The 15,390-nt window shown below is 38.9% G+C and overlaps 1 protein-coding gene across 1 annotated transcript; it reads right to left on the bottom strand.

The window, feature by feature from the left end:
* Positions 1–314: 314 nt before the first annotated feature.
* Positions 315–1,274, bottom strand: LOC132242164 (putative olfactory receptor 56B2). Its single transcript, XM_059711078.1, has one exon. The coding sequence runs from the start codon at positions 1,272–1,274 to the stop codon at positions 315–317; it is 960 nt and encodes a 319-aa protein (XP_059567061.1).
* Positions 1,275–15,390: the final 14,116 nt, after the last annotated feature.

Below are 15,390 nucleotides of genomic sequence, written 5' to 3'. Positions count from 1 at the left end.
GAAACGCCAATATGAATGAGATACATTGATTGGTTGCCTCCTGAATGTACCCAGACTGGGGGCAGAGAGAGAACCTGCAACCGGGTAAGTGCCCTTGACCACATTCAAACCCACATTCCTTCTGTGCACTGTCTGATGCTCTAACCATTGAGCTCATTGGCCAGGGGCTACTTTCTGTTTTAGTTTTTGCCACTGGTACATTATAATAATTGAGAGCTGCAGCAGTGCTCCTTTTCTTTAGTTCTTCTGCAACTAGGCACTCATTGGATATTACATTGAGTATATATCTTATAAAAACAAGCATCCTTTATAAATTAGTTGCTCTTGATGTGTACCTTTAGAACCTTATATAAAACCTGCCGGAGCTCCTTGTTCTTGATTGCATACACCATGGGATTGAGGGCAGGAGGAACGACACTGTGCAGTACATTGAGTAGCACTTGAACAATGGGAACTGATATTGCGGTACTATGGGCGATGGACATGACAATGACAATTGTATAGAAGAATAAGATCAGAATGAGGTGGGACGTGCAGGTACTTAGGGCCTTGGACACAGCTTCTGCTGAGTTCAGCTTCAGCACAGAGTGAAGTATCAAAGCATATGATAAAATAATCAAACCCAAGTCACTTCCCATGAATGTCCAGGCCAGAAGAAGCTGGTAAATGCTGTTGATGGTTCTATCATCACAGGATAGACTAGTGACACCGAGATTAGAACACAGAAAGTGTTCTATTTGGTTCTGGGAGCAGTAGTGTCTCTGAGCAGCCAATATAGGCACTGGGATGGTACATATGGTATTTCTGAGTGCCATGAACACAGTTGCTTTGACCACAAAAGATTCAGTAATTATTGATGGGTAGCGTAGTGGTCGACAAATGGCTACATATCTATCGATAGCCATGCATAGAAAGATACCTGACTCCATGCCCACAAAACAATGTATGACATACATCTGCAGAAAGCACTCCGGAAGACTGATGGCTTTAGCATTGAACCATAAGATGGCCAATATCTTGGGCATGATGGTGGTGGCAAAGCCCATGTCTACCACAGCCAGGATGCCCAGGAAATAGTACATAGGCTGGTGCAGTGTTGGCTCTTGATAGATGATGATCAGGATAAGGATGTTGGCACTGAGGGCTAAGAGGTAGAGCAGAGCCAAAGGCAGGGAGAACCAGTGTTGCCAGCTGTGAATGCCTGGGAATCCCATTAGAATAAATTCAGAGACCTGGATCTTAGAGATGTTGGAGGCTTTGAGATTCTGGAACATTCTTTAGTAAGAGAAAAAAAAATATTCAAGATTATAATTTTGAAGAATATCTATGATAGTATTTGAAGAGAAGTAAAAGACAATTAGAACTTTTAATTTTTTATTTTATTTCTTTATTTCTATTTTTTCATGGTAATTATTTTATTTTATAATTAAATTCATTAAGATTATGTAGGTTTCCAGTTTGTACTGCTATGATATATTATTTTATAATGCATGTGTTCCCACCATTAAAAGTCAAATCTCGAAAGAAACTAAGATGGCGGCATAGGTAAACACCGGGAAATTGCTGCCTCCCACAACAACTTCAAAAATACAATGAAAAGACAAAACGGACATCATCCAGAACTACAGGAAGGCTGGCTGAGTGTAAATTCTACAACTAGAAGAAAAGAGAAAAGCACACTGAGACTCAGAGGAGCTGCGGAAGTAAAGTGCAAAGGTACGGAGGCTCGAGCATGCACGCGGAAAGGGGCTGGTAGCTGAGGATGCAGCTGTCTTTTTGAATCAGGAGGGAGTCACAAGCTCCCGACTGCTCTGAACTCTGGTTATGGCAAGTCTCTGGGGACCCAGGACTCATACGGGGAGAAACTGGACTGTCTGGCAGCAGACAGAACTCTGAACTTGAGGGCAGCTTTCCCTCAGAGGTGCTTGCAGCAATTATCGGGACACTGAGACTCGCGGCCCCTTAGGGCAGGGCTGAGGACCAGCCATAGCTGCTTGCTCCTCCCTTTGATTCCCTGAGACCCCACCCCACCCAGGCTGTGGCAGAGGCTTTTGCATATGAATGCCCTGGCCCTTTGCAACCTGAAAATTACCTAACAAATTGCAGCTGGGCCAGACAGACCCAGAACTTCCAAGAGAAGGCCCAAGGCCCCACAGCAGCTTGCATTGCTTCGCAGCTGGGCCTCATCAGGGCACCTCCAAACTCCAAAAAAGGACAGGGAATCTGCAGTTCTCTTCGTAGCTCCTGCTGGGTAACCTCAGGCAGAGGCTAAATTAGCACCTCCTTAGATCCAAGAGCCAGTGTACCCAGTGGTCAGAGAGGGACCATCCAGATTACAACTCCTCAGATCCATAAGGGACACACTCAGGGGGCAGACTCAGTGAGCACCAAAGCCCCACTGAAGCAAGTCTTGCCCCAGAAGGGTGTCTTCAGCACAGAAATTCTCCCACTGCAGACACAGCTGATTCTCACTACCAATTGGCCTGGAGTTCAATTCCTCCCAGTGATCCTACAACAATCAAGGCATAACTACAACAAGACTGTGCACAAAGCCCACAAGGGGGTGCACCAAGAGTGTCCACTTCAGGTAACTGGGGAGGTTGAGCCCCTGGGCCCTACAGGACACCTAGCACACAAAACCACTCTACCAACACAGGGAAACATAAAAAATGCGGAGACAAAGAAAAAGGACACAAATGACAGAAATGGAGGAAAGCAAACGACTGGATATAGAGTTCAAAACCATGTTTATAAGGTTTTTCAAGAATTTTATGGAAACCGCCGATAAATTTAGTGAGACCCTGGAGGATATGAAAAAAGACCAACTAGAAATTAAGCATACACGGACTGAAATAAAGAATAATATACAGAGATCCAACAGCAGACAAGAGGATCCCAAGAATCAAGTCAAAGATTTGAAATACAAAGAAACAAAAAATACCCAACCGAAAAAGAAAAAAGAAAAAATATTCCAAAAATATGAAGATAGTGTAAGGAGCCTCTGGGACAACTTCAAGCGTACCAACATCTGAATTATAGGGGTACCAGAAGAAGAGAGAGGGCAAGATATTGAAAACCTATATGAAGAAATAATGACAGAAAACTTCCCCTACCTGGTGAAAGAAATAGATTTACAAGTCCAGGAAGCGCAGAGAACCCCAAACAAAAGGAACCCAAAGAGGACCACACCAAGACACATCATAATTAAAATGCCAAGAGCTGGAGCTCCAGTGGCGCAATCGGTTAGCGCGCGGTACTTAAAATGCCAAGAGCAAAAGACAAAGAGAGAATCTTAAAAGCACCAAGAGAAACACAGTCAGTTACCTACAAGGGAGTACCCATACGAATGTCAGCTGATTTCTCAACAGAAACCATGCAGGCCAGAAGAGAGTGGCAAGAAATATTCAAAGTGATGAATAGCAAGAACATACAACCAAGATTACTTTATCCAGCAAAGCTATCATTCAGAATAGAAGGTCAGATAAAGAGCTTCACAGATAAGAAAAAGGTAAAGGAGTTCATCACCACCAAACCAGCATTATATGAAATGCTGAAAGGTATTCTTTCAGAAGAGGAAGAAGAAAAAAGAACTCTTACCATTTGCCACAGCATGGATGGAACTGGAGAGCGGATAAATACTACATGATCTCACTCATTTGTGGAATATAATGAACAACATAAACTGATGAACAAGGACTGATCCAGAGATGGAGAGGCATTGATTGGACTGTTGGGCCTTGGAGGGAAGGTAGGGAAGTGTGGGGGGAAGGGGGAAAGATCAACCAAAGGACTTGTATGCAAGCATATAGGCCTAACCAATGGACACGGACAACGGGAGGGTGAGGGTATGATTGGGGGGGCGGGGGGTAGGGGGCAACGTGGGGATAAGGACACATATGTAATATCTTAATCAATAAAATATATTTAAAGTAAAAAAAAAAGAAACAGAAACCCTCACTCACTATGCTTTTATGAAAATTATGAATAAATCATTTCCATGTATAAAAAAAATGTCAAATCTCCTTACATCATCATGTATTTTACCCTTTTTAACTTTTACCACCTCCCCACTTCCTTTCCCTCTGGTAAACACTACGTTGAGATGGGGAGTCTTCATTACTAATCTTCATTCTTTTCATTCTGCACTGACATTTATTGGATATTTCTAATGAGGCAGGAACTGTGGTAGCACATTCTTGTTAACACAATTAATCATCACAAAAACTCTGTAAGGCAGGTTACATTATCTTCACCCTCTTACAATTATGGGTTAGAATAGTAGAGAGATCAGATCCTTGTTCATAACCTTCCATATTCTTAGTCATAGAAACTGCACAAGAGGAAAATGATCTGATGTTATAGCCTTGCCTCTTAACTTTGGTTTTGCTAAAGCGTTTCTTTATTTAGAATCTTTATTTAGAATTTAGAGTAATTTATGCATGAAAGCAATTAGGTAACAAATCATATCATAGACTATTGAAAAAACCTTCTTAAAGAACATGAACACTTTTGAAGAATACATCAATTTTAAATTTACAATAATGGTTGAATCAAAGAGAAGTGTTTCCTGACTCTGCTTCTATCCCTACATCCATGTTTTATCTCTATTCACAATGAAGGATGAAAGGTTATATATTTCAACACACAACTATTTTGGAAACAGCAAAGGAAGATGAGATAATAAGCATGCTCTTCAAAGGCTGACCTGGTATCATCCCAAATTGAGTCATGCAGGAGTGGACAGAATAGCAATGATGCAAAAATTTGTAGAAAATCAGGAAATTTTTCAAAGAGGAAAACACAAATGCTCTTAGACCTGAAGCATGGTTAGCATTCTGCCAGATTAGAGTTCTCTACTGTTACTGTTTGCTATTCATTCTCACATTAACTGCTATTCTTAGCTTGGTGATTTAACAACCCTCTATTTTATTTTGTGCATTCCCACCACCAAATCTAGCTACAACCATCACCTTCTTTAGGAAGACTGAAGTTTCCTTCAGGGAGGATAAAATGTCATCCTTTAAATCTTGGTAACGTGATAGAATTGGAAAAATGGTAGGCTTCATAGGCAAGGAATATATTTGTTGACGGATCAATTTTTTTTTTATTTTAACATGATGGTATTAAAAAAATTATTTATATTCTTGAATCTATCATATTTTACCTAAACCTCTAATATTTATACATATTATTTGCAGTGTTTAGCATGACATCACACACATACTAGATGTCAAAAGGTATTTATAAATGAAAATACAAATTAATGTGGCAATAATTCAATTTTCATAATAAGTTTTAAGAATTATTATATTGTAGTCTAAGGAATACTTTTTAGAAAGTATAAGGGGAACCACCAGAAAAAATGAAATAATGATAGCTATTTTATGAATCAACATAAAACCTAAATTTCTAAAGAAAATGATTTTCCCTCATAACATAAATAATTCAAAAGAAATTTTAAAAAGAGAGGAAATAGAATAAGACAGCACATAAAGGAAATATTTTGGTTTGGACAATAAGAATTAATTAATTAAAATATACTGCAAATTGGTCATATATTATAAAGATTTTCATGTGCAAGTTTATGCTATAAATAAGTGCATAATGTAAAAATTAAAAATATATTTTAAATAATAAAAAATGTGCAGAGCAAACCATACACAAAGTATGCATAATGATTTTTTGGCTAATGAAAATGACACTAAGAAACCAAACACATGGTCCTATTTCAATTAGGAAATATTAATGTCAGACAAAATGGAAATCAAATATGTAAAGGTTGGATCAAGATCATTTTGAGAAATAGTAGATGACATGATTGATTGACAGTGCAGTTAATGCTGATTTTATTAAATACTTTCATTTGCAGGTTTGATAAGTTTTTCCACAAGCAAAATACTAAAATTATTCTTTTTATTCCATTATTTCATGGCAGGAATTTTTAAAATGTTAAATACATTTAAATTAATAGCCACTTATTAGCTAGCCATCAATTTCTTGTATGGACGATTGAAACTAATAATTATAAGACTAACAGAAGCCTTGTAATTTGCATTGAAGATGCCGTAGCTGGTTTTGCTCAGTGGATAGAGCGTAGACCTGTGGAATAAAGGGTCCCAGGTTCAATTCTGGCCAAGGGCACATGCCCGGGTTGCAGGCTCGATCCCCCTCTCCCCCCACCCCCCAGTAGGGGATGTGCAGGAGTCAGCCAAGCAATGATTCTCTCTCATCATTGATGTCTTTATCTCTCTCCCTTCCTCTCTGAAATATATATATGATAGAATATATATAATAGAATGCTATGAGTTTACAATAGAGAAATGCTTCCTTGTGTATCAAAATTGTCATCAAGTTTCCTTTTGTCTGGCTTGAAAGTTTCTACTTCATGTTCGTATACAACATCATATTTTTACATTTCTTTTAAAAACTATCATTAGAAAAGTGTAACAGCTCCTATGTATGTATAAACAAATATAACTACATACACTTATAATTAAGTACAGTGGAAATACAACTGAAATCTTTTATTGATAAATATTTGACTAGTTATACAAATTACCAATATTTGACTGATTCATACAAATTGTCAAAACATTAGGAAAATGCCATTATGCCCTAACTGGTTTGCCTCAGTGGACAGAGCATCAGCCTGCGGACTAAAAGGTCCCAGGTTCAATTCCGATCAAGGGCATGTACCTTAGTTGCAGGCACATCCCCAGTAGGAGGTGTGCAGGAGGCAGCTGATCAATGTTTCTCTCCCATAGATGTTTCTAAATTTCTATCCCTCTCCCTTTTTCTCTGTAAAAAATAAATAAAATATATTTTTTTAAAATGCCATTATTACTCATTATTCACCTGCAATACATTTGAACAGTTGATTCTTAACACTATGTGTACATACAACAGAAGGATGTACAAAAATTGAGGAAAGCATGCATGCCCATAGATTAAGAATATAAAATATACTTCAGAGAGACTTCAACTCTATTCTTAAGGAGATATTTTCTGTATATGAGATAAATATCTTACTAATGTCTCTCTTATTTTATTTTTATTTTTCTAGTGTTGATTAATAAAACTGATGTTATTGTTATATGAATAGTTCACATTCATATTCAATACAGTTGCAAAACCCTGAGTTAAATATAAAGCATATACCAAGTAATATGATACTAACCATAAATTATGTTAGCCTTTTTCTAAAATAAATTTAAGTGATTTTGATACTTTAAATCTTAACTTTTCTGCAAGAAAAATGGACTCAGATTATGTTGTGGGTGGGCAGGTATGTTGAAGTAGTAACATTACAATGCAGATAATGTCATTTAGACTGTACAGTTTAATATTGTCTGCTCTCTATTTTCATTTTTGAGCCTCATGGCTTCTCACTAGATGATCCTTAATTTTACCATCCAAGGTCTTTTGTTAATAGGAGAGTAGTTTTCTCCAGGTGTGTTTTGCTCTATAAAGTGCATGAAACAAGCACAAATAACTCTGTCCAGAATAAAAACAAGTTAATTAGATTCTCATTTGTAGATCAGTGGGAGAGCAGCTAAAAAGCAAGAGCATTCTGACCATAGATGAGAACTGTTCTCTAATTTTTACATTTCTTCTTGTGAATCATGGTGGTGAATCATACCTGACTTTCACTATGACAGACTCAATAATCTCTAATAGGTTAGAAAATAACAGACATTTTCATACTCATTTGGTAAGAGACACAGTATTGCAATCTGAGAATTGGGCAATAAAGAAAAGCCCCAATCTTTTTCAACACATATGCCTTCAAATGTGTGTATGTAATCAAATCTGTATTTTTGAGACTTTAATCAATTCATAAACACTTAAAGACCCTCCAATTTATCTTAGAACTAACAACAAAAATCTCATCTGTGGTCCCACTTTTGTGTGCCCTTTAATACCTGAGATTCTTGATAGAGAAACAGTGGGCTGAATGCAATTAGGTCCAGGTGCTCTGGGTATTGGTTAGTAAACCTCACAATTCTGCCATATATATATACTTGCATGGACATTAACCTCTAACTCCCTTGATATCATATTATGAGCTTAGTTTTTAAAGAAAAAAAAGTGTTTTATATTTCCTGGGGATATTGCACAATATTTGAGACACAGGTGCTCGTATAAGAATCAAGATAAACACTATTGAAGGTGGAAGAGTGGAAGTGTTAAATTCCTGCTTGCCAACAAGATGATCTACAAATAAGAGAATAATTTCTTATTCTCTTATTGACTAATTTCTTATGCATGTATCTATATCAGTGTGGTTGTATGTGACGAATTACATCTGGGCGTAGGGAAAATAAATGAACATAAGAAATTATAATGAAAATTAGTGATCTTAATATTTATTGAAGAATTTTTTTCTTTTTGTGGAAGACCCTTTAGGACACAAGTGGAAACAACTTACAATGTTTCTGGAAGTTTCCATCACTTTCACACACATATGCCCTCCTATTAATTTTTCCTTCAAGGAATGTTGTCAATGAATAACATGTCATTTTAGAGATTTATCAAAAGTTCAAATTATTATGCATACATATATGTGAGGAATATCTTGATGCTCCAATTTTGAGATCATGATGGATGGTGATATTAGCAATATCACCCCTATCCCAGACCTATTTCATCAAAACTCCAGGGGTGGGGCTCCCCTTCCTCCACAGTCTTGCCAACACTTTCTATTGTCTTTTTTAAAAATATGTTTTTATTTATTTTTTTTTTACAAAGAGAGTAAGGGAAAGGGATGCAGGCGTCCTCAAACTATGGCCCATGGGCCACATGCGGCCCGCCGAAAACATTAAACAGGCCCACGGGGTGTTTTTGCCGCCGCCGCCTGTCCTGCTTAGCAGCTGACTAGTCCCGGGCCGCAGTGCGCATGTGTGGAATGTCTGAGGGACAGTGAACTGGCCCCCTGTTTAAAAAGTTTGAGGACCTCTGGGATAGAGAGATATAAACATTGATGAGAGAGAAACATCATTGATTGGCTGCCTCCCGCACACCTCTTACTGGGGATCAAGTCTGCAACCCGAGCCTTGATTGGGAATCAAATCAGGGACGTCTTGGTTCATCGATTGAAGCTCAGTCACAGAACTACACTGGACAGGCTATGTCTTGTCTTTTTGATGGTCAACATCCTAACAGGTGTGAGGTGATGTCTCACTGTGATTTCGATTTGTATTTCCCTGATGATTATGATGTTGAGCACCTTTTCATGTACCTATAGGCCATTTGTTTGTCTTTAGTAAAATGTCTACTCAGTTTTTCTACCCATTTTTAAATTGGATTTTTGTTGTTGTTATGGAGTTGTATGAATACTTTATATATTGTGGCTCTTCACCTCTCATCAATATATGACTTGCAAATTTTTTCTCCCACTTTGTAGAATGCCTTTTCATGTTGTTGATTGTTTCCTTTATTAAACAAACAAACAAAAAAGAAATTGGAGAAGACACAAAGAAATAAATATCCTGAGCCCATGGAGTGGAAGAATTAATTTGTTAAAATGTCCATATTACCAAAAGTGATCTACAGATTCAATGAAATTCCTATCAAAATTTCAATTTCATTTTTCACAGAAATAGAAAAAATAATTCTAAAATTTGTATAGAACCACAAAAGACCCTTAATAGCCAAAGCAATCTTGAGAAAGTAGGACAGAGCTGGAATCATCATGGTCCCTATTTTCAAGCTATATTACAAAGGTATAGTAATCAAAAGAGTATGGTATCAGCCTACAAATAGACTCATATATCAATGTAACAGAATAGAGAGCCTAGAAATAAGTCCACATATATATGGTCAATTACTTTATGACAAAGGAGCCAAGAATATACAGTGGAGAAAGGATAGTCTCTTCAAAAATTTGTGTTGGAAAAACTGGAAAGCCAAATACAAAATAATTAAAAAGGACCACTATCTTATATCATACACAGAAATCAACTCAAAATAGATTAAATATTTGAAGGTAAGACCTAAAATTATAAAACTCCTAGAGGAGAACATAGGCAATAGCTTCTTAGTATCATTCTTTGTAATGATTTTTTTTCGGGGTGGGGAGGGGGGGATTTGACACCAAAAGTAAAAGCAACAAAAGCAAAAATAAACAACTGAGACTATGTCAAATTAAAATATTCATTTATATTTAATGTAAAATCTGAAACAGATTCTCATGATCTGTTTCTACCAAATGTATGATATTTATTACTTGTTTCCTTTTTTTTCTTTTTAATATATTTTATTGAGTTTTTACAGAGAGGAAAGGAGAGAGATAGAGTTAGAAACATCGATGACAGAGAAACATCGACCAGCTGATTCCTGCACACTCCCCACTGGGGATGTGCCCGCAACCAAGGTACATGCCCCTGACCGGAATCGAACCTGGGACCCTTCAGTCCGCAGGCCGACACTCTACCCACTGAGCCAAACCGGTCTCGGCTACTTGTTTCCTTTTATTTTTTAAATATTATGGATTTAATATAAAGCATAAAGTATTTGAAAAATATTGTGGATCAAAATTATAGTACCATAGAGGAGTAGTGTAGATATATCCTTGGTGGATATATTCATCCTAATCCAAGTAATGATATTCCATGCCACCTGTAAGTCTCTTTTTGTTTTGTTTATTCTTTTTTTTTTTTTTTTTTGGTTCAAGATGAAAATGAAATTTGGTATTTGTCTTTTTCTGCTGATTTAATTCACTTGGCATAATACCCTCAAGATCCATCCATGCTTTTACAAATGGCAAGATTTCATTCTTTGTTATTGCTGCATAATATCCCATTGTATATGTGTGTATATATATATAAACCACATCTTCTTTAATCATTCATTTACCAATGGGTACTTAGGTTCCTTCCATATCTTGGCTATCTATATCCTATCTAATAATAGACAAACATGGTAACTAACCATACCTCCGCTACGCTTCCTATTGGCTAATCAGGGAGATATGCAAATTAACTGCTAACCAATATGGCATCTGGCAGCCACGCAGCTGAAGCGAACAGGAGGCTTGCTTGCTCCAGTGATGGAGGAAGCCAAGGTTCCCCGCCTGCCGCAGCCCAGCTCTGAGCTGCACTCTAAGAAACAATGTTGCAATTATAGAAGCTAAACAAATCCCAGATACCAGCTTTCAGCAGCGGAGGCCTCAGAGCTGGAGCTGCAACAGTGTTTCAATTATAGAAGCCAAACAAACCCCAGATCCCTGCTTTCAGCCATCAGAGCTAGAGCGAGCAAGACCGCAACAGTGTTTCAATTATAGAAGCCAAACAAACCCCAGATACCTGCTTTCAGCCAGCCAGCCTCGGAGCTGGAGCCGCAACAAAGTTTCAAGTACGGAAGGTAAATAAATCCCAGAATTAAAAAAAAAAAAAGAGAGAGAGAAAAAGGAGAGACTGGGAGCTTCAGTTGCAGGCTTGGCCCACCTGAAAACAGCCCTCAGCCCCTCATCCAGGCTGGCCAGGCACCCCAGTGGGGACCCCCACCCTAAAGGGAGTGCAGGCAGCCTGAAAACAGCCATCAGCCTCTCACCCAGGCTGGCCAGGCACCCAAGCAGGAACCCCACCCTGATCCGGGACACCCTTCAGGGCAAACCAGCCGGCCCCCACCCGTGCACCAGGCCTCTATCCTATATAGTAAAAGAGTAATATGCAAACTGACCCTAACAGCAGAAAGACTGGGGATGACTGGTCACTATGGCACACAGTGACCACCAGGGGGCAGACTCTCAATGCAGGAGCTGCCCTCTGGTGGTCAGTGAGCTCCCACATGGAGGAGCTCTGCTCAGCCAAAAGCCAGGCTGATGGCTGCCAGTACAGCGTTGGTGGTGGGAGCCTCTCCTGCCTCCTCAGCAGCGCTAAGGATGTCCGACTTCAGCTTAGGTCTTCTCCCCGCTGGCAAGTGGACATCCCCTGAGGGCTGCCGGGCTACCAGAGGGATGTTTGATTGCCATCTTAGGCCCGATCCCCTGGGGAGCAGGCCTCAGCCAGCAGGTGGTCATCCCCTGAGGGGTCCCAGACTGTGAGAGGGCACAGGCCAGGCTGAGGGACGTTCCCACCCCTGAGTGCACAAATTTTTGTGCACTGGGCCTCTAGTATATATATAAAAGCCTAAGCAATCGGACAACCAATGACCAGGTAGCCAGCTGGTAGCTATGACTTTCACTGACCACCAGGGGCAGACACTCAATGCAGAAGCTGCCCCCTGGTGGTCAGTGCACTCCCACAGTGGGAGCATCGCTCAGCTAACAGATGGATGCCAGATGCCCGGGCTGACAGCTAGTGAGCACAGCTGCAGTGGCGTGAGCCTCACCCGCTGACATTCCCCCTGCACACCAGAGCAGTGGCAGCAGGTGCAGCGGGGCCAGGATGAGCGAGAGCAGCAGCGCCCAGCCAGGGCTCAGGCTCCTCCCTCCCACCTACTTCTTCGTGCTCTGCTTCGTGCTGTGTGGGATCAACACGGACAGTGGGCTGGAGCCTGACAAGCTGGTGGGTCAGGTCAGGCTGCGGCAGTGCCGAGGTCCACTGATCCCAGCAGGCCAGGCCGAGGGATCCCACTGGTGCATGAATCCATGCACTGGGCCTCTAGTTGTAAATAATGTTGTAGTAAACATAAGGGCGAATATATCTTTTCAAATTAATATTCTTGTTTTCACTGGAGAAATCTGGAGAAATACCGAGAAGTGGAATTGCTAGGTCATACAGTATGATTTTTTTTTTTAGTTTTTTTGAAGAATCTCCATATTGTTTTCCATAGGGACTGCATCTGTTTTCAATATTGCCTGAGGATGCCCTTTTATCCACATATTTACCTGCAAGGATGTGGTAATTCTATTTTTAATTTTTGAGGAACTACCTTTTGCTCAATTTTGCGTTGAATCTAATTGCTCTAAAATTAAAGCCTATTGAAACATTTTAAAGTTATTTTATTTTAATTAAAAATTTTGAGGTGACATTGATTAATAAGTTTATATAGGTTCAAGTGTACAATTCTATAATACATTATCTGTATATTATGCTGTGTCCACCACCCCAAGTTAAGTCTCTTTTCATCACTGTTTATCTTCCCTCACCACCCAAAGTCATTTTACAAGTAAAGTTAATATATATCAGATAGGTCAAAGAAGTATTTTGTTTTATCTATTTATAATTTTTTTAAATTAATTTAAATAGGTTAAAGGGAACTTCTTTAATATGGTATTACCTAGCAATAGTCAAAGTTTACTTATTTAATGAACAAGACAGGGTTGCCCACTATCTCAATTTTTATTCATGTATTGGAGGCCCAAAGGCTAAGGAATCAGTAAGAAAAGAAAATCTTTCCTTAGTGATTCCTTAGAAAATATAATCACCTCTTAGAAAATACACATCTTAGAAAATGTAATCACCTAAATTGAAATGCCAGAGAACTTTAAGAAAAACATGTAAAACATGAAAAATTACTTAGAAGAAAACTCTAGAATGTATTCTGACAATAGATTATATTTATTTATACAATTATTTCTGCTAAATATTAATATTACATTATGCCTGATATTTAAGAGGATGAAGTATTTTTTCTGTTACAGAGTTTCCCATTAAAACCCACACTTCTGTCTTTCTTATAGTTCAGCAAAAATTCAAATATTTTGGGTGAAACTGTAGCTCTATGTGGCTCCATGAACTTGAAAATCACCTTAGCCTCTAGGATTCTCTGTTCTAATCTATAAAATAAGATAATTCAGTTCTAGCTCTTGGGCTTGTGTTAAGAATTAAATTCTATTAAAACCCTTCAAAGATAGAGGGAGAATTATATGTATTTGGCTAATTGAAACAATGTTCTGAGGGCTGGCTGTTTCCTCAGTCAGGACAGTCGTCATTGATGCCTGATACCTTAAAACTGCTTATGAGGAGTCAGGAAGCTAAGAAAAACATGTGCATAAATATGTCTAGAAACTCAAAGGAGCTGGAGAATGATGACTTCTGATTAACCCAGCTAAATCATAGGCTTAGAAAATTTTGTGAAGTATTATAAAGATATGAAGTATTTAATAAAATAAAATTGACAAAACTATATGTTGAAAGAATATTGGTGCTATGATACTTTATTATTATTATTATTATTTTACATTTTAGGCCATAGTGGTAATAGCAATCCTATCGTTTTGTCATATTAAGTTTGATAAAAATTTTCTGATATTTAGATTAATTTGGCACAGAGTGCACTTCATGATTTCCATAGAGTCATTGGAGGATTTTATTCAGATGCTCCTGGCACAGATGAGTCTTTCTCTTCTATAAGGCATCCCCAAATCTCTGCCAAAGATTGATTACAAGACTGGCTCTGGCCCCAAGAGGGTGCTGCACTCAACTCGTATTAAGTAGTGAACTTCTATATACACAAGGCTGGTTTACAGCTATGGCAGATAGATTCTAGGATTTTATGACAAGTAGAGAGAAACTCAGGGCCTGTAGGAGAGAGAAAGCCAGTTCCCTAGGGTTGTAAATCCCCAGGTCAGTTTGAAGTCAGTTAAACACAGGGATTAGATGTAATTAAGGGCAATAATGATAATAACGTCGTCACTTAACTAATAACCTAATTTGTTTTTGATGAAGCTAGCTTTTATCAGATACAGGTGTCAATGTGTTTAAATGTCTAAGTTTCAGAATAGTTTTCCCTCTCTTTAAATATATTTTAGTATTTAGTATAAATAATAAAGATATCTCCCATTCCCCCCCACCCCTCGTTATCTCCCTCTAGCCAACCCTCCACCCACCTCCTCCCCAAGGACAGTTTTCTCTTCTCTTTAAAGACAGCCTTTGGAAGTTTTTGTTGATATTTATTTATTTATATACCAGAGTCCCAGTGTACGGATCCGTGCACCAGTGGCATCCCTCAGCCTGGCCTGTGGAGATCAGGCCAAAACCAGCCCAGTGCATGAATTTCTCCAGGGCGTGTTCAGCCCGTCTTGCCCAGTCCTGATTGGGGGTCATAGGGGCTGGCTGGCTGGCTGGGGAGGGACTGCAGGAGGTTCGGCTGGCCAGGGAGGGACTGCAGGAGGGCTCCAGGGCGTGTCCGGCCCATCTCACCCAGTCCCAATTGGCCAGACCCCAGCAGCAAGTTAACCACTGTTTGGAGCGTCTGTCCCCTGGTGGTCTGTGTGCGTCATAGCAACTGGTTGAACAAATGGTTGAACAAATGGTCAGACACTTAGTATATTAGTCTTTTATTCTAAAGGATAGTTGGTATATAATATTATATTTGTTATATTAATCTCAGATGTACAGTACAATGATATGATACTTTTATACCTTACAATGTGATCACTCCATCACTCCACAAATTTTACTAATCATCTGCAACTGTGCAAGCATTACAATATTATAAGCTATA

This window comes from Myotis daubentonii, chromosome 9 (genome assembly GCF_963259705.1).
Source record: "Myotis daubentonii chromosome 9, mMyoDau2.1, whole genome shotgun sequence".
Classification (NCBI taxonomy): Eukaryota; Metazoa; Chordata; class Mammalia; order Chiroptera; family Vespertilionidae; genus Myotis; species Myotis daubentonii.
This window is presented reverse-complemented; position numbering and strand designations above follow the sequence as displayed.